This window comes from Carassius auratus, unplaced genomic scaffold (assembly GCF_003368295.1).
Source record: "Carassius auratus strain Wakin unplaced genomic scaffold, ASM336829v1 scaf_tig00002576, whole genome shotgun sequence".
Taxonomy (NCBI): Eukaryota; Metazoa; Chordata; class Actinopteri; order Cypriniformes; family Cyprinidae; genus Carassius; species Carassius auratus.
Genome location: NW_020523459.1, coordinates 772,238 through 791,607, shown reverse-complemented (window position 1 = coordinate 791,607; position 19,370 = coordinate 772,238). Strand labels below are relative to the sequence as shown.

The window sequence follows — 19,370 nt, the reverse complement described above, 5'->3', positions numbered from 1 at the left end:
CCCTGTTGTCCTCTCACATGTTAAACCATATATTTATTTAGAACTGGTGTGGACTTGTAAACAGTGCTTTATTTTCACATATTTTTCTCCTGATTCAGTCAAGATTGTTTTTTTTTTTTGTTTTTTTTTTTACTTGCAGCATACTTTAAATTTAAAAGCATTTAGCCAACCAGATACATTTAATTACATGGTCATATCAATTTAATTGTCGGTGCCCAGAATACCCTTCCATCTCTGATAGGAAGTCAAAATATATTTTTTAACAAACCTGGAATTTTTGCTAATACAACACGCATGTAGATAAAAATAATCTATAGCTTCGAAACATGAAGGTAAATTTATCCTTTGGTCTGTTTGTTTATATTTCAGATTAAAGTGTGTTGTAAAGTGTGTCGCAGTGGGACTGGGACTAGGTGCAGTCCAAAGTCTTTCTTCCAATAGACATGTGCACTTCTGCATAACAGCTGATAACATCCTATTTCCCAATTTACTCAAATAATTCAGAGTGAAGTTCAAAGTTCCTATGTGACTGACTGAACTCTTCCACACAGTGCACACTTCCACACTTTTCCTCAGGTAAGTTCACTGGTAAATTTATGTTGATTGCAAACATTTGTGAAAATGAAATAATGCCTATACGGATAATGGTATATGATATAAGGATAAGGTAATTGCAGTCAGCTAATAAAAACATCACATGCTTGTTAAATAATTTAGTGGGATGTCTTTTCATTCAAATTAAGTTGCATTAATTACAAGAAGAGTCTGTAGGGAGAAGGTATCACTCAAGGACAAGCTGATAATCTTCCTTAACAAGGTGCAACTCTTCGCATTTTCTGAATATAAGATCTTATGAACTTAAGAACACACAAACAAGGGATGTATTATTCTACCATAGAAAGGATACAAACACACACACACACACACACATATACAGAGAGAAAGAGAGAGAGAGTAATAACTTATTTGTACGTGTTTTCCCCTCTGTGCTTTCCTCTGAATGCTAGTCTAGTCTGTTTAATTATAAAGCATAGTCCTCAATGGAATCAGCATGGCAGAGAGTGGAATCACTGCACCACTGGATTCTGGAGAATGGGGGTATGATCCCTCACCCCCCAATATTTTATAAACTTGATTTATTTTACACCTTGTATTTTACTGTACTATCTACATGGGGTAGTATTTGAATGATATCAGTAAATAAAAATGTTACATTATAAAGTAATAATATAAGTGCACAGTTATGCAACCCCCTTGTGTTTTCTGTCATGGTATTTCAGATAAGCGGACGGACCCATGGCTTCTAATCTACTCTCCTGTACCGATCATCTGCATATTTTTGTGCTATCTTGGTATTATTTGGATTGGACCCAAGCTTATGAAACACAAGGAACCAATGAACATAAAAGCAGTGCTTATTGTGTACAACTTTGCCAGTGTCGGTTTGTCCATTTACATGTTCCATGAGGTACATTACGTATTTCATACATACATACACTAGTTAAGGGCAAATTATTTCAAGGTCTTTCATTAAAATATCCTAGTCATCAAATCTGAAATATAATTTTCTTTCCACAGTTCTTGGTCACATCTTGGCTGGCAAACTACAGTTATCTGTGTCAACCTGTGGACTACAGCCCCAGTCCACTAGGAATGAGGGTGATTACATCTTTCTCACTTTCTGTTTTGCTGCCTAGTGTGCTTTACTAATAATCAGTAATTCCTGTTTTCTAAATCACAATCAAATTACCTATTTTTACATTCCAATAAAGATGCATTTGTTTCCTAAATGTTACTGTACCTTTTTAGATGGCCAGTGTATGCTGGTGGTTCTTTTTCTCTAAAGTCATTGAGCTTTGTGATACAGTAAGTTTAACTCATTTAACAAACATGATTATTGCAGATATTTACACCCATTGTAGATATGCAGTTCAAATAAAGATGCCTTTTCAAATTCCTCATTAAGGTCTTTTTTATCCTAAGAAAAAAGAACAGCCAGCTCACTTTTCTACATGTGTATCATCATGGAACTATGATCTTCAACTGGTGGGCAGGAGTTAAATTTGTGGCGGGAGGTCAATGTAAGATAGAAACATTAAATAATTAATAATAGTAATATAAATTCATGCAAAAAAACACTGAACAAATAAACTTAAGAACTAAACTTTTTACCATTGTAGTCAGTTACTAATTCGTTTAGTAATTTAAAACCATAATACCCTCCAATGACTACAGTTAATATGCAGTTTCCTAGCCCTTTTTGATTTTTTTTATATTCTTTGATTTTTTTATACCCATTAAATTTAACTATTATTTATGCTTTTTTTTTTTTACTGAATATCACCTATTCCATTATTTTGTCTCTTTTTACCTGTTCATTCAGCATTTTTCATTGGGCTGCTGAACACCTTTGTTCATATAGTGATGTATTCTTACTATGGTTTGGCGGCCCTGGGGCCTCACATGCAGAAATATCTGTGGTGGAAGCGCTATCTCACCTCACTGCAGCTGGTAAGATGGCCAGTTGATACTTTGTAAAATATTTTTAAAAGGAATTTAAAAATGTAAACACAGAAGCATAACACATCAATGGGACTGTTGAAAAACTTGTCCTTACAGGTCCAGTTTGTCTTGATGACTATTCACACTGGATACAACCTCTTCACCGAGTGTGATTTTCCCGATTCCATGAATGCAGTTGTGTTCGCATACTGTGTCAGCCTCATTATACTTTTCAGCAACTTTTACTACCAGAGCTACATAACCAGGAAGAGCAAGAAGTCTTAACAGCATTGATCCACATGATGAGCAGGAGGACTTAACTGATAGACTAATAGCCTATGTCCATTCCTGTTCTCAATGTAGTCCTGCCTCAACTATATTTAGTCATCAAGACTGAAATTTTACCTCCTATCTAATTTGGTTTGTAAATGACTTATCCAATAAATATGTAACTTTTCTAATTATGAATTTTTGCATTTTGGAACATCAGCCGAAATAAATTGAACTATGAATAAAGTGTAATTTCATTTAAAGTAACTCTAAGATTGGACATTATCGTTTTGCATGGTTTAATAAAGCTTTGTACTGTCTTGTAAATTGTGTGTTTCTATTTACAATAGTGAAGTGCACTAGATGGCACTCTTTACGTATCTTGACTTCAGCTGCCTCAGAAGCAAATTCTCGCTATAATGAGGCGAAGGCACCCAGGAATGGGTAAGTATTTCGTAATAAACGCAATAACGCAGGCCTCTCTACAACATTTGCAATACTTTATTAACCCTATCGCAGTATGAACATAATACATAGCCTATTAAGTGTTTGATATGCGAATAAACAGGTTAGGACTGCAATGATTGCGTTACGTAGGTTACTGCTCATGTTTGAAAAAAGCTGTATTTAGTCTAGACCTGTTCAGGTTTTAGGTTTGTACTACAGACACAGGTGTCAAAATCACATATTAATTAACTGAACCATATATTCAAATCAAGCTGCGCAATATCAGCGACAGGTGCATTGCAGTTACTGTTCGTGCTCAGTTTATTTCCTGTTAATACAGCAGATATATATTTTTTACGTATTAAAAGTAATTACATTTGATGTAGGTGCATGTAATTTACCATTTCCGGTGAAATGTTAGTTCATTTGTTTGTGTGTTTCATATCTGTGATCTTAATGTAGGCTATGGATCACTGGCACTTAGGCTATGAGTAGAAACACAGGAGAGAAAGTATGAACTGGGACGCCCTTCTGCTAACATAAAGTTGCGAGTCTTTGGTTGACCAGCGTCTAAAAATAATCATCAGGATATGTACTAAGAGACGCAGGATACATTGCAAGTGGTTTAATATAATATGTTGTCAATTAAACTACATAAAGAATACACAGACATTTATAGAAATTAACATAAAATAAACCATTTATTTATTTATTTTACTTTTTATATCAGTTTTATACACGTGTGGGGAGGCAATAAGAAACGCCGCGCGCTGAGACTGGAAGGCGGGAACTTCGCCTGGGGCTGTGAGTGCACATCTCTGCTCATAATAACTCTTTTCTTCCTTTCTTTTTCTTTCTTTTGCTTCTTCTTCTGATCCTCCTCTTATTCCAGCTCCAAGAGCAATTTATTACATTTCTCACTGACCTAACACTTACACAATCTTATGCACGCGAGTCATTGCTATATCTGCATACTAAATTATTGACTTTTTAAACATGCAGACGTCCATTTAAATGCTAATCATTGTGGTCTACTGAAGGACTATCTGAGCAGTCAGTCAAAATTATTGTTGCAAACTTACAAATCAGTGAGTTTTGGTGCAATTTCAACTGCTCTAGCTTCCAAATTTCTTGCCAGCTAATATTTTTATTGGTTGTCAGGACACTGAGTCTGTGTGTCAGTGCATTTAGAAGTATTAAAACCATGAAATGCCTTTAGACTGCGATCATGGAAGTGGTGCCTGGAAATTTTCTCATAAATTTTGCGTGAAGTCTCTGATGTAACACATCACTGTAAAACAAAACAATTTGCTTGAACAGGGAAAACTCTTGAGCTGACCTGCTCTTAATTGTCTGTCTCATGGGTTGCAATGGACATATTTCAGTATTTATGCATGGCATACATCATGCATGTGAATTATTTCTTCTCTGTGAGCAAATCTAAACATGACACTGGTGAAATCCTACTCTGCATGTTCTCTGGGGCTTTTCTTTCATTTTTTTGGAAATAATTATAAGTACATGTCATTTTTCACTGTAACTCACTGGGTGCACTCGCAAAACCAGGATCATTGTTGTTGTGTACAATCCCTCCAACAATGAGCTTGTGAGAACCAAGACCCTGTTGAAGAACTGCATTGTTCTGGTGGACAGCTCACCATTCAGGCATTATGTCTATTATTAGAAATTGAGCCATCTCAGCCTCAGACTGTTCATGGACCCTTTGCTTACACATTGCGCACAAAATATAAAAGCTTTTCCAAAGCCAGAAGTTCCAATGTATCATCTTTACTTGGTTGCTACAAATGTAAGTTTTCTCAGAAGTATGTAATGGCATTTGGTGATTTATGTTGACATAAGTGACAGAAACACTGGCAATGCAACACAGTTGAGCAGTTCAGAATAAATCAAAATACTGCAGACGCCTGCAGCGATTTAATTGATGACAATGCAAACGCAGCTTTTGACTTCAAATTGTCAACATTAGATGTGTAGCAAGTTGGGAAGAGAAAAGTATTGATTGTGTCTTGGGTTTGTATGATGAACTTCCCAAAACTATTTTTCTTTGTGGTTGGGAACTATCGGTTGGGGTGTTTGTTGTGTGCATGGGACATTTATCAGTGTTGTGCGCTATGCGTTTGGAGTGCGTGAGTTACATCATCCTCAGTTTGTGGATGGACGCTGGCGAGGAAAGACGCACTTATTTTCTCTCGCTCTTTCTTAATGTTGTGTGTGATGTGGGAAGAGGTTGGCACAGCGAAAAATATTGATCAAATTGTCCCATATGTTTCCAGGGCGGGTCAATAAATTCAGCTGTTCTGAAGCCATCCTGTTGTCTACTGTGTGAAATTCGTTATGTGCAGAAAGGGATCTGCTACAGATGCACTTTGGGTTTGACATCTTAAGCAAGAATAAACCAATATTGTTTTCTAATTAAACTCTATTATTCAGTTTAGTTATTCAGTATCTGTGAGTTTTCCACACTTTGAGCCATTCACAATCATCTCCATTTTCCTAAACTTATCATTGGCAAGAGGTTGTTTTTTAACAGCATAAGTTAGAGGTGACACATTCCCATTAGTACATTCAATCCATGGTCCAAAGCAAATAAACTTATGTCTAAGTTTGTTTTTTTTTACTGAAAATGATAATTCAATAATTCAACTGAAATTGTGAAACTTGTGTATTAAATAAATTCAGTGCACACAGACTGAAGTAGTTTAAGGCCCAATCCCAATTCTACCCCTTAGCCCTTCCCCTTTCCCCTACCCCTCCGTTTCGCGGGTTCACATGAATGGGTAGGGGTGTCTCGATTCTCATTTGGTTGGAGGGGTAGGGGTAAGGGGAAGGGCCAGATAGCCCTTCAAAAGAAGATTTTTCAGGACCACACTTCAAACGAAGGGGGTATGAATTATCTCGGCAACAATGGCTGCTACAGTGAACAAAAATACTTTTTTTGGCATAAATAAACATTTTGATGAAAAGTAATCATTTGCTTTATGTTACATTCAATTGTGAGTTCATATTAACGGTCATGTTACTCAAAGAAATGTTTGCAAAAAATCGCTAATTTTTGTTAACGTCATATTATTACAGACTGCATGATAGTGCCACAGCATATGTCTGATCAGGGTGATAACTGCCATAGACTAATCCCGCCAATAATTAGAAATCGCTAAACCATTTTCTCAAATATTGCCTATTCGAGAGAGAGAGAGAGAGAGAAATGGAGGTTTTGTATATTTGCGTCTGTTCGTTTATCTTTTTAGAGTGACTTTACTTAAAAACAGCAATTGTGTCCTCTCGTCGCTGGAAAAATATAATGTAGCGATTCAGTATTTAAACTGTATTTAATAAAAGTCATGGGGCAGCATTGACAAGTTTATTTTCTCCTGGATGTGTGAGCTGCGTGATTTCCAATATGTGTGCGTGTCAGTAAGCAGCTCTTTAATACAGAACGAAAATTAATGGCTCTAATGCACACCAGTATATGTGTGTATTGTAAGAGCTAGACGACAAACTCTGATGACGTGTGACGTCATGGTAGTGGTGTCACAATCCTTAGGGGAATATCTTCTCCCCTAACCCTTGACACTCTGTTTTAAGGGAGAAGGGGAAGGGGTAGGCGGAGGGTTAGGGGAAGGGGAAGGGGTAAAAAATAGAATTGGGATTGGGCCTAAGTCTTTGGTTCTTTCAATTGTGATGATTTTGGCTCACAATCTTAACAAAAAACCACCTATTCACTATCTCAACAAATTAGAATGCTTCATAAGACCAATAAAAAAATAAAATAATTAAAAAACTGTTGGCATTCTGGAAAGTATGTTCATTTACTGTATATGTGCTCAATACATGGTAGGGACTCCTTTTGCTTTAATTACTGCCTCAATTCGGTGTGGCATGGAGGTGATCAGTTTGTGGCACTGCTGAGGTGGTATGGAAGCCCAGGTTTCTTTGACAATGGCCTTTAGCTCATCTGCATTGTTTGGTCTCTTGTTTCTCATTTTCCTCTTGACAATACCCTCTGGTGAGATTGCTGGCCAGTCAAGCACACCAACACCATGGTCATTTAACCAACTTTTAGTGCTTTTGGCAGTGTGGGCAGGTGCTAAATCCTGTTGGAAAATAAAATCAGCATCTTCCAAAAGCTGGTCAGCAGAAGGAAGCATGAAGTGCTCCAAAATTTCTTGGTAAACGGGTGCAGTGACTTTGGTTTGCAAAAAACACAATGGACCAATACCAGCAGATGACACTGCACCCCAAATCATCACAGACTGTGGAAACTTAACACTGGACTTCAAGCAACTTGGGCTATGAGCTTCTCCACCCTTCCTCCAGACTCTAGGACCTTGGATTTCAAATGAAATACAAAACTTGCTCTCATCTGAAAAGAGAACTTTGGAACACTGGGTAACAGTCCATTTCTTCTTCTCCTTAGCCCAGGTAAGATGCATCAGAAGGGGCTTAACAAGAGTAATACGACAACTGTAGCCAAATTCCTTGACACGTCTGTGTGTGATGGCTCTTTGATGGCTTGACCCCAGCCTCAGTCCATTCCTTGTGAAGTTCACTCAAATTCTTGAATCAATTTGGCTTGACAATCTTCATAAGGCTGCGGTTCTCTCGGTTGGTTGTGTATATTTTTCTTCCACACTTTTTCCTTCCACTCAGCTTTCTGTTAACATGCTAGGATAAAGCACTCAGTGAACAGCCAGCTTCTGTTGCAATGAATGTTTGTGGCTTACCCTCCTTGTGAAGGGTGTCAATGATTGTCTTCTGGACAACTGTCAGATCAGCAGTCTTTCCCCGTGATTGTGTAGCCTAGTGAACCAAATTGAGAGACCATTTTGAAGTCTCAGGAAACCTTGAATTATTCAAAGTTGAATTATAGAAATAAATGAACCTTTCCATGACATTCTAAATGATTGAGAAGCACCTGTATACCCCAGTAATATAAGACTGGATTTGTGTTTCAAGGTCACATATGTTATGACAGATTTTCTGAGATTAATGATCCTCATCCTCTCCAAAAGGGGGCAGACTCCCCTAACAATAGTCTACAAAAGTGTATTAAATTTAAGTTCCCTTTTGAACAGTCTCTCCCATTGCATTGCTGATGCTTATGTGTAAACTCCTGTTTACTCTGATACTGATGCCTAATTTGTTCATGTTCTTGTACCTTCCCCCCATTTAAGAGCACATTTTTGAGCAAATTTCCAGCAATGATTCAAATGTCATGCCGCAAGTGTGACTTGTGCAGGGAACCCCTGCATAATGTAAATGGGCAAGGTGAGTTTGTCGCCTGTCTGCGCAGTGTAAATGCAGATGGAATACGCTCACTGGGAGAGCATTAATCGCCCTTCTCCGCTTGCGGATCACCTTCTTTAATGAAGGAGGTCCTCCACGCTCTTCTCTCCCATTGACAAGGTCATGGCTAACATAGTGGTGCTGGAGTGCCACCTTTGGCAAAATCTGTCAGAGATCAGGGATGCTGATAAACTAAAACCACTTGCCATCCGGCTTCAGACTAGGAAAACTAGCCCCGGATCTGTAAAGTTAGTTTCTAAAAATCATAGAATAAGGCTACTCGCTTCAGTTCGTTGCAGACTGACTTGGTTCAGAGGTATCATTCAAACTTCGGTATGGGACAATGATGCACAAGTTCTCCGGTCCGAAGTTCAAAGCAAACAGTTGCTAGCAAACAGTGAGTTGGGCTTTTACAGCTGTTACTTCCTTAAGATGTCGGGCTCAGAATCATTCTTGGTCACAGGCATCTGATCCACTCCCTAATGAGACGGCTGTTCAGGATGTTGAGTTTGAAACATCCTTGTGCAAATATGCCCTGAGGACTGGTTTCTATCAGTGGATCTGAAAGACATTTATGTTTATATCCAGATAGCTCCCCATCACAGGACTGTTCAAAGGATTCATATTCAAGAGAGTGACCTATCAGTATACAGTCCTGCCATTCAGACTGTTTCTGACTCCACACACTTTTACAAGGTGAATAGACAAAGTTCTTTCCCCACTGAGATGGATGTAAATCAGCATTCTAAATTACCTTGACGATTGGCTGGTCTTAGCCAGATCAGAATGGGAACTCATCGCTCATGGGACAGTGCAGCTCAGTCACCTGGAGCAGATTGGGTTGAGAATCAATTGAGCCTAGAGCTCTTTGTCTCCCATGTGCTGTCTCACACTTGGCACATGGGATGTTTTTACCCTAGTTCCAATCAGCATCCCTTGGGGCTGACCTCCAGAAGGAAGATGGTATTAACAAATACCTCCAGCTCAGGTTGGGGAGCTCTGTATGAGTCCATGGAGATAATGGCTAAAAACCTTCCTATCAGCCTTGATAGGACCACATCCCGGTCCGTTAAGGCCACGTGACAGTGGTCTCAGGTCTCAGGTCATGCTCCCTTCACAGGTTGGCTCGACACCTCCTTTTATGGGCACAAGGCAAACACCTCTTGCTGAGAACAGGTCATGTGCCAGGCAGACTGAACCAAGGGGCTCCAGTAAAATAAAGACTATATCTCCAATGGTTCAAATGATCTGGTGTGTCTTTGGCCGGGCAGAGGAGGACCTCTTCGCCTTAGAAGAAAACTTTCAGTGCCCAATTTATTTTTGAAGGCCACAATTGACCCAACGCTCATCTGTTCGCCCCAGTTGCTCAGTAGTCTTGGTGGCCCCACTCTGGAGGAATCAAATGTGGCTCCTGAGTTGATCTAGCTGCTAATGGCAGCCCCTTGTCAGATACCACTAACCACTGAGGAAGAACTCCTGCAAGCGAAGGGCATGATTTGGCATCCCTGGCCAGAGCTGTGGAGCCTTCATATTTGGCCCCTCTATAGGAGCCTTGTAGCTCCCGCTAATACAATTTTAGAGGCTAGAGCTCAATCTACAAGACATCTTTACGCCCTTAAATGGTTAGTCTTCTCTTACTAGTGTGCAGCATGGAACCAGGACCCGTCATCATGCAATGTTTCTGAATCAGAGATTCTATAGCCCTCTGGGCTCTGTTAGATCCTCCCTTTGAGCAGCTGCAGTCCGCTGACTTGCAGCCCCTGTCGCTTAAGAGTGCCCTCCTCCTGGCTTTAGCATCAGTCAAGGGAGCGGGTGACCTGCAAGCACTGTCAGTCAGTGCTTCCTGTCCTGAGTCACAGCTTTGTACTAAAAGTGCTTTCCACTCCATTCAGAGCACAAGTCATCACCCACTTGTGGTCTTAGACTTTGTATGCTTCAGAGGCCTCTTTAAAGGTCTGCCGGTTTAGAAGTATCTCACTGGATAGTCAGTGCTATAGCCCTGGCTTACCCCTCAGCAGGCTTGCAGTGTTCTGCTGTAGGTGTGAGGAAAAAACTCCACCAGAGGAACAACTTCCTCCTGGGTTTGGTCCAGAGGGGTTTTTATTGGTGATATTTGTGCAGCCACTGGCTGGTCAACGCCGTCTACCTTCACTAGATTTTTTAAAACTAGAATGTCCCTTCCTTGCAGGTACGGATCTTGTAAACTTAATTTTACCTAATCTCCTTTGTAAGTGGAGAGGGTTATGTAATTTAGTCCTCAGCCTAAGTGGCTTGGGTATCATTATTGGCTCAGACCAACTGGAGCCCTCGGTACAGGGTGCTCTTCATTACAGTACAGAGCGTCTTCATTCTGCACTTGCTTATAGCATGGCACTATTGGATGCATTCCCCACTGGCGCAATGGGTGCTCCAGTTACTAACGTAACCTCGGTTCCCTGAGACAAGGGAGCGAGTTTTGCATATGCTGCTGTGCTATAAGGCCTCATGTAGATGACTGTCACTTCAGTCGAGAGATTCTGACACAGTGGGGCTCAGAGCCGACTTATATAGTTTTTTTTCCTGCTCAGTCAATTATATGGCTGAGATCAGTTCTAATAAACTTAAAAAAAGTAAAGTGAACATATGCAAATAATTAGCAAAATATCTAGCGATTTGATTCCCCAGTATAATTCAATGTGTTCAAACCAAATTTAATTATATTTGATTCTGAGTAACACCATATTTATTTAGTTAAACAGTCAACATATTTACCACATCTAAAATGCACAATGATGAGCATTAGACTGCAATATTCAAGACTCATTTATTTTCAGAGATTCAGAGATTGACATAATTATTAAAATTAAACAAACTGTACATTTTATACATACGATGAAAGTGTGGTAGATATTAAAGCCATCAACCATTACAAAATAAAGAACTATGTTTATCTGGGATGATGACAACCAAATTAAAAGCAATACAAACATTTGCAAACATTCACTGACAAAACACAGCAACACTAAATAATTGTTTCCAACACAACAGCCAACAAATCAGAAAAAGACCTCTGAGAGGGAAATGTGGAACTCATCACTGATGAGTTGTGGTGGTTATGAAGTTTCTATCAAACTGTTCCAAAGTCACAATTGGATCTGAGCTGACCAGCTGGATTTATTAAGACTAGTGATGTAGCGAAGACGACAAGGGAGTATCTCATGATACTTTGAACATATCTTTCAAAATACTGAGAAAAAACGCCACAATTTCATAACATCCCACAAATAAACACTCCACAACACAAACCCCTCATTATTTAACCTTGGTTGTCATGGAAAAGCAGCTTTTGGGCTAGTCAAGCAGATATTTCAGTCCAATGAAGTGATCCAACCATGCATTTTAGGGAAATAAAAAAAGGTGAATTTTGAGAAAAACTGTAAACTCTTTGACAGGCTAAAACTGCATAGATTAAAGAAAATAATTTAAGAAAGTGTTTGATCTGAAAGAAGACAATTGTGTTGATGGCCGACAAGGTAAGCTGGTCCTATGTCTCTGTGTACACTGATGACATTTGGCTCAAGCCGCGATCAAAGCCTCCCACCTGAAAGAAAACACTCTCCTCTGTGCCCGGTGAGAACTGGCAACCTGATCCTATGATGTCCGACACCAAGCTGAAACCTTTGCATTATGGAGAAAAGGAACATATGGAACAATACGTTACTTGTATTAATCTCTCAGAAAACATGGAAAAAAAATGTCCTGTTAGGCCACAAGTACCTTCAGGTAATAATTATGCTACTAATGTACCCCCTTTGGTGGGTAGATAAGGTGGTTGTCTCTTTAACGGTACTACCCAATTTTTGCTGATTTAAAATAAACTTATTTATTAACAAAAATAATGTGTAGGGTACTGAAACTGAAGACAAACTTGATGTGTAATATGGGATAGAAAAAAACTGACAAGATGACTACCAGCTAAATCAGCTTGCCTGTTTCTAACCATGTTGCTTATTACTGGTGATGTTGTCCTAAAATAAAGCTGACAATATCACTTGAACTTAATTTATATAGATTTAGATATTACTTGATAATTATTGGTTTTGTGTAGCTAAAGGTGTAGTAACATTTTCCGTTGTTCTTTGAATTTTCAAAGCTGAAATACATTCATTTTAAGTCTCACAATTTTGCGTGGGGCAAAAGTTGAAACAATGCTTTCTGAAGTCAGTTTATTTATTGGTTCTGCAGCTGATTCATTATTTAATTTTTTTTTATTTTTATAATAGACACTGTAAACATCATTTTAGTTATTTTCTTTTTTAGTGGCAATACACAAATTACATTTATTTTGGAAAAACGAATCAAGTCCTTATACAATGCTTTAGTCTTGCATAGCCAGACTTTCAAACTGACAGCAGAAGGTCTGTGAACCTTGGCTGCTTTGAATGGCAAGGACTACCCAAGAGGCCATATGACTGACAGATAAAGTGACCAATCACGTTTCGTCTTGTGCCACTTCAGGTTTAGGGGCGTGGAAATGTCCCCACAATAACAGATGTGTGTAAAACTCTTGGATGCATTCCAGATTCTATGCCGCAAACTTATTTCACATACTTTTGAAAATCCAGCATTTATTTTATCCTGATAAGCACTCATAATCACAGCTGTAAAGACGACGGCTTTCTTCTTACATGAGGGGTTTTGGTGTCGCGGCATATTTGTTTCAAGGTGGAACTTTAAATATCACGACAAATACATCTCCCAGAAATCCTGTAGAATTCAACCAATCTGAATGACAACTTTGAAACTCCCGAAGTGTTTCCAATTTTGTGTGCAGTATGCATCAGATCTTCAGCCAACGGTCCATGGGCATGACATCTGAGGCTGAGACTAACAATGCTTTTATGTCAAAAGCAGAGCTTTGCACCATCACCAGGACAAAGATTTCCCCATGCAGATTTCCCAAAGGTTTTAAGCTGGTCATACAAATTTGCAGTGTTGACCACCAGAAAGCTGCTCGGTTTGAAATTAACTTTTTGTGAGCTACATTACTAACAACCAACTGCCCAAGTTCATCAAAATCCATCAAAATTTCATTAATGTGACTGCAGTTTAAAGGTGTATATGTGTACCTGTGGAAGGGGTGCTGGTGGAACAGCTCATGTGGAAGCCGTTGTGTGGGTTTGTGTTGAAGCTGTGGGACTCTGCAGGTTGATGGCCTCCACTGATGGACTGGTCCATTCTGTAGCCGTCGCCAAAATGGAAACAGCTCTGAAAGTTGCCACGGTAATCTGTGCACACATACCCATACAAAGTAAAAACAACAGAACTCAAATGTCATTTAAATGTGGCTTTTTCCTATACGTTCAAAACTTAAAATAGCTCTTAAGCAAATCCTGTATTCCTGTATGCATTTCTATTTTTTTATTATTCCTTTGTTATCCCCTTGTTTGCTTCCAGGAGTGTTCAACAGGTAGTCTCTCTCAGATGGGGGTCTTAGATTTGAGGTGGTACACAGATATATCTGTGTCCTGACAAGGAAGTTCACAGCAGTTCTTTTGACAGACAGCTTAGCTGTTTTGGATTGGGGGATTTTAAAAGAAAAAAGTTTCCTCTTGTGGTTCCAGGCATCCCCTTCAGCCCACATGTTCTGGCTAATGCACAGAGCACTGCAGAGACTACACCAGTTTTCTCAATACTATCTGAATCTCTCTGACATGAAATTCTCATGTGCTGACATTAAACATATGTGTCATATGTGATATGGAAATTTCTAATAATAGTTAATAAATGTTAATAAAAATTAAATTAAAGTTAATAAAATTATTCATGGTCAAAAGTTTGCAGAAAAACCTGTAAAAAAAACAACAACTTCATCTACTTGTATATTCGAATAAAGTAAACATAAAAATCAAATTATATTGTTAGAAACATTTGGAGATGAACTCTTACTGGACTGAAGCAACTTAGCTTTACTTGATTATCCATACATCAGTTGTTTCAATTTAAAATGTGACTATCAAATATGATACATCAGAGGGACATTCATTGGTTCATCTCAATAGTCTGCTATATTTTTAAAGATCTAATTAATTTTTCTGCAACTTCAACAAATTGCAAATCTTTGCTCATTTTGGGCGTCTCAATATAACTGAAGTGTTTTTTCCCTCCTTGAGTTTGAGCTCCACATATCCTATATATCATAAATATGAACCATGAAACCTGATGTATCAAATATGATACTTTAGATTTTTTTTATAAACCTTTAATAAAATGTTCAATTAAATTTCACAAATAATTACAAAGAAATGGAAATTAACACACCGAATTAAGATTTTAAATGTAGAAAGACTGAAATAGTATTTTCTTGTAAAATGTAATCCAATATACGTCTATATTTACAGTGCCGTTATAAATCATTTTAAAGGAAGTGCTGGACTTTTAATGTGTGTTAAGACTGCCACACAATAAAATCAGAGCAAACAAACGCAGTTCTCATACCCTCACTTGAAGGCAGGCTGTGGAAGGTGGTGTAGGGTTTATGGTGAGTGTGAAGGTGTTGCTGGCTCGAAGAGGAGTTCTGTTGCTTCTCTAGTGTTGGTGGAGGAGACGTAGCGGCCTTCAGCAGATTGATCCCTGGAGACAGCAAAGCTCCAAACAACCTACAAGAGAGAAAGTAAGCATTAACTATTAAGATTAATGGGTGAAAGACAAACAAACAAAAAAACAAAAAACAATACAATTTCACATATATAATGTTTAGTCCTGTGAATATTACTTTATAGTAATTTTATTGACTTTACCCATTTTACCTTTAACCCTGAGAAAGATCTAGGTGGATTACCTCAGAAAAGGAGTCAACATTATTTATTTATGTTTTCATTTATTCTTTTATTTACTCTAACATGCTTTATCCTTTTCCAATTCTTGTTTTAATGGAAAACCATGAGCCTGGTTTTGATTGAGTACAAGCCCATTCTTCACTCCAGATGCCACTTATACATAACATGCCCCTGACTTACTGTACACTGTGATGGCTTTGGGGAAGTTATGATAGCTTGCTCATGCTTGCACACAATGGAACAAATAAAGGCTCTGTTAGTGCCATTAGATGCAGCTGTCACAAGCAAGTCTTCAAATATGAGACGTGGAGTGCCAACCCAATGGCCCTGTGAAGTCGTTCCTGCCCCCTAAGTCAAGTCTCTCTGCCTTTAGTGCACACATCAAAGAATCATATTCTAAATTTCAGAAATGAACAGAGAACAAAAACAAACTCAAAGAAATCGCCTGTTTAAACAGAAGTATGACAAACAGATGCTCATCATGATGTTGTTATGGAAAGAATATTGAGGACATACAGTATAATGTAATATATGAAGGGTCTGAGAAAAAATTAAATTAATGCACTTTACTGCCTGTTTGTTCTCCCTAATAATATATGAGAACAGTATTTATAAATATGTTCTTTTCTTACCTAAATACTAAAGTCCTTACAGAATAAATATTAGAGTTTTGTGGCTTTTTCCATGGCCCTTAAAGTTAAAACCCATTCACTGTATATGCTAGTCTACTCCTACTATACCGTCTTTTTATACGTTGCATTGCATATCACAGGGCGTAAACATAAAACCATGTCTGCATTTGTGATAAGAGAGTATGATACCTGATCCTAAAATTGTGGGTTTGAGTCTCGGGCTGGCAATTTTTGGGGAAATTACAAATAACAAGTGCTAGTCTACACTGCTCAAACCTCGTGTTTAAATCATCAGTGGCAAATCCTTTACATATGTAAACCTACTTACATATCATGAGTCAGAAGCGCCAGACTGTCCTTGCAAAGAGTGAGCAATGGCCAGCGGCTTGAGTGAGGAACAGCCGGCAACTAGAGCGATGAACAACCGGGGGCTTGATTGAGGAATGGGTGGCTACTAAAGCGAAGAACAACCGGGGGCTAGATTTAGGAACGGCCTGCGGCTTACGTGAGCAGCAGCTGGCGGCTAGAGTGAAGAACGGCCAGTGGATTTGACAAAGGAGCGGCCAGGGGTTGCGGCAACCACATGTGATGACCCTTGGCTCGACTCCAATTTGTCCACAGTGAAACCTGCTGTCAGACGATCCACAGCGCGAAGTTGATGTATTTCCTCAGCGACCAGCACAAATCAGTTCTAGGCATGACAAAGTAGATATCGTGCTCTTTTGGCGGCGGAAACAGAGAGAATAAAAGGTACGCCTTCTTTCTTTGCGTGAACATCTGGGCAGCGTTTTACAAATCTTCCCACATACAGTAATGACATAGAGATGTGGGGGAGTGTTTAAATGAGCCGTTTTTAGGGGGGTGTGGACAAGTCTTAACTTTTATAAAGAATCTCTCTCTGGATTTGAGACTTTAGTCTTTGCAGCTTTACAGATCTTCTTTATGCACCAAGAGCTTGTAACACTCCAAAGTGAAAGGAAAAATTTAAATCGCATCATATGACCCCTTTAACTAATAATGGCTATGTTAAAAGGAAATGCACAGACCTTTCGATTTGTCCCAGACAAACATAAAAAAATAACAATAATAAATAAATCAGTGATTATTAGGCCAGTGATATGGTCTCATGTGAGTGATTTTAAACATTTTATAAAAACACTGTTGCTATAATGAATAACACTTTAAACAAAGGAAAATGACTGAACTGAACAGACCTTTAACATTTAAACAGACACATTATAAATTTCATTTAAATTGCCTTTTGTACTATCATCCACAGAGTTAAGCCTAGCTAAGACATAATGTAAAATTTGGATTCCAATGAGCTCATAATTCTGTTTTATTAATGTTTCAGGCCTTGTGTGGGAGTGATATTTCCCATCATTCATTTGCGCAGAATCTGATAAGGACTTCCTTGGCTGTTACATCTGTTAGACCATTATGTCGTTTTCACTGTTAGCCAAATTCACATTCCAAGGAAAAGATATCTTTTTTTTTTTTTTTACTGTTCTCAGATGTAATCCCAATGAGTCATGGGGCTTTTCTCAGACAGCCATGTTTCACAAGGCATGCAGCATATACGTTTAGGAGTTTGAGTTAGCGGGCTAACTTGTGTTCGTATGCAGGAAAGCTGTTCGGATCTAGTCGCTGGCTGTGATCTGACGTGCGGCCATGTGTTTCTGGGGAGAGCTCGGCGGTTACAATCGCCCTGGGAGCTGCTGTCAGCACAAGCTCAGGAAACTCAGGAAGTTATACTGTTCATATTTTTACAAGCAGCATCTATGTGCAACTAAAGTGAATCACGCAATAATCATTAACAGCTGCAGCTCACTAAGGCTCTTGGAATGAGGGGAATCTGTCATATGAAAGATCAATCTCTCCCTTCAGTATTTACCTTCACTCATCATCTGCTTTTACCTTCTCAGGCTCTTTTTGTGACTATACAGCCTATCCTGTCATAAGAGCTTATTTGCCTACTAACCAATGGATCATCCAAAAGTTCATGTTCATCTAATCATCAAAAGTGATAGAAAAGCATTTGGTTAGCTCGAGTATGACACTTATGTCGAACTCAAGAGTGCCTCCCTGGATCTAAATAAGGAAGAAAATAAAATAAATACGATTGATTCTGGAAGACCTTTACATTGTTATTTAACATTAATGTTTTAAATAAATGCTGTTCTTTTGTACCTTTTAGTCATCAAAGAAACCTGAAAAAAGTATCAAGGTTTCCATAAAAAATATTAAGCAGCACAACTGTTTGATAATAAGAAAACAATGTAAATGAGCACAAAATCTGCATATTAGAATGATTTTTATAAGATCACATGACACAAATTCAGCTTTGCCATCACAGGAATAAATAACAAAGAAAATATTATATATTAATAATAACTGCCATTATTGGGTTAAATGAGAAAATATCAAGTAGATATTACAAAAAGTAGCTTTAGAAAGAAATATTTTATTTGATACAACATAAAATGTACTACACATAAACGTTTAGGCTACAATGGCCTAACATTAACTATGAAACATAAACAAAGATAATCGGAGGAATGATGTTCATATGATGAAAGTCATAACCAAATCAGCTTGGTTACCAACAGTCTTCTTTTTCTTAGTTACCAACATTCTTCATTATTTTCTTTTATGTTCCATAACAGAATCTAAGTTATGCAGGACTGAAATAACACGAGGGAGTAAATTATCACAGAACTTTTCTTATTGGGTGAACTATCACTTTATTATTATTATTATTATAAATTTGTATTATTTTTTCAATGAATAATTTTGTTGGCTAAATTTATCAAAAACAGAAGAAGCCTATTTAAAATACAACACAATACTGACTTCTTATTTACTGAACTGTTGTTTAAAATCACATTTGCACTCGTACTATTCGGATATAAATAGCCCTCGTGCGTTATCGTAGTTTTTCATATGATATAAATATAAGACAAAAAAATCTTACAGGGCCTTTTTTATTTTGCCCCAATATTTTACATTTTAAGGGCATATAAATGCATTTTATATCACACAGTGAATTTGTTACCCTGCATAATTTGTCAACAGTCAACTGTATAAAAATGTAAGATGATATATATATATATATATATATATATATATATATATGTATATGTGACGTGACATACAGCTAAGTATGGTGACCCATACTCAGAATTCTTGTTCTGCATTTAAGTGTACACACACTAGGCCACTAGGCCTATAGCTACCACTTTTTATGCATCAGTTTAGTGTACATAGCTTATTTAAAATTTTAATTATTTTCAGCACAAACATGCCAATTTCCTTGCAATTGAGATTTAAAATAAATTCCATAAATTTTAATTAAATACATTTTAAAGTAGATGTTTATTTGCATTTTTCATTG

General features: G+C 37.9%; 2 protein-coding genes across 5 annotated transcripts in view; one reads left to right on the top strand and one right to left on the bottom strand.

Moving 5' to 3' along the window:
* Positions 1–474: 474 nt before the first annotated feature.
* LOC113069873 (elongation of very long chain fatty acids protein 4-like) lies at positions 475–3,099 on the top strand. Of its 2 annotated transcripts, none has more exons than XM_026242967.1 (8): positions 475–576; positions 1,008–1,098; positions 1,281–1,468; positions 1,579–1,659; positions 1,810–1,866; positions 1,967–2,081; positions 2,384–2,511; positions 2,620–3,099. In XM_026242967.1, the coding sequence occupies exons 2-8, from the start codon at positions 1,041–1,043 to the stop codon at positions 2,785–2,787; spliced, it is 795 nt and encodes a 264-aa protein (XP_026098752.1). In that variant the 5' UTR covers positions 475–576; positions 1,008–1,040; the 3' UTR covers positions 2,788–3,099. The 2 variants fall into 2 exon arrangements, with proteins under 2 accessions (XP_026098752.1, XP_026098753.1); XM_026242968.1 differs by having other exon boundaries at positions 504–576; positions 1,030–1,098.
* Positions 3,100–11,310: 8,211 nt separating this feature from the next.
* glis1b (GLIS family zinc finger 1b) overlaps positions 11,311–19,370 on the bottom strand; it is a 70,260-nt gene continuing 62,200 nt past the window's right edge. For all 3 annotated transcript variants that reach the window (XM_026242965.1, XM_026242964.1, XM_026242966.1), the window contains exons 9-11: positions 15,004–15,164; positions 13,635–13,793; positions 11,311–12,183 (exon numbers count right to left, since the gene is read on the bottom strand). In XM_026242965.1, coding sequence (XP_026098750.1) covers positions 12,050–12,183; positions 13,635–13,793; positions 15,004–15,164 — 454 coding nt within the window. In that variant the 3' untranslated portion in view covers positions 11,311–12,049. The remainder of the gene's footprint in view (positions 12,184–13,634; positions 13,794–15,003; positions 15,165–19,370) is intronic.

Excerpts from the sequence above, each read along its gene's own strand:
- LOC113069873 (XM_026242967.1), top strand. The coding sequence starts at position 1,041 with ATGGAATCAGCATGGCAGAGAGTGGAATCACTGCACCACTGGATTCTG. Across the intron at positions 1,099-1,280 it reads CTGGATTCTGGAGAATGGGG|ATAAGCGGACGGACCCATGG; the intron begins GTATGATCCCTC and ends ATGGTATTTCAG. Across the intron at positions 2,082-2,383 it reads ATTTGTGGCGGGAGGTCAAT|CATTTTTCATTGGGCTGCTG; the intron begins GTAAGATAGAAA and ends CTGTTCATTCAG.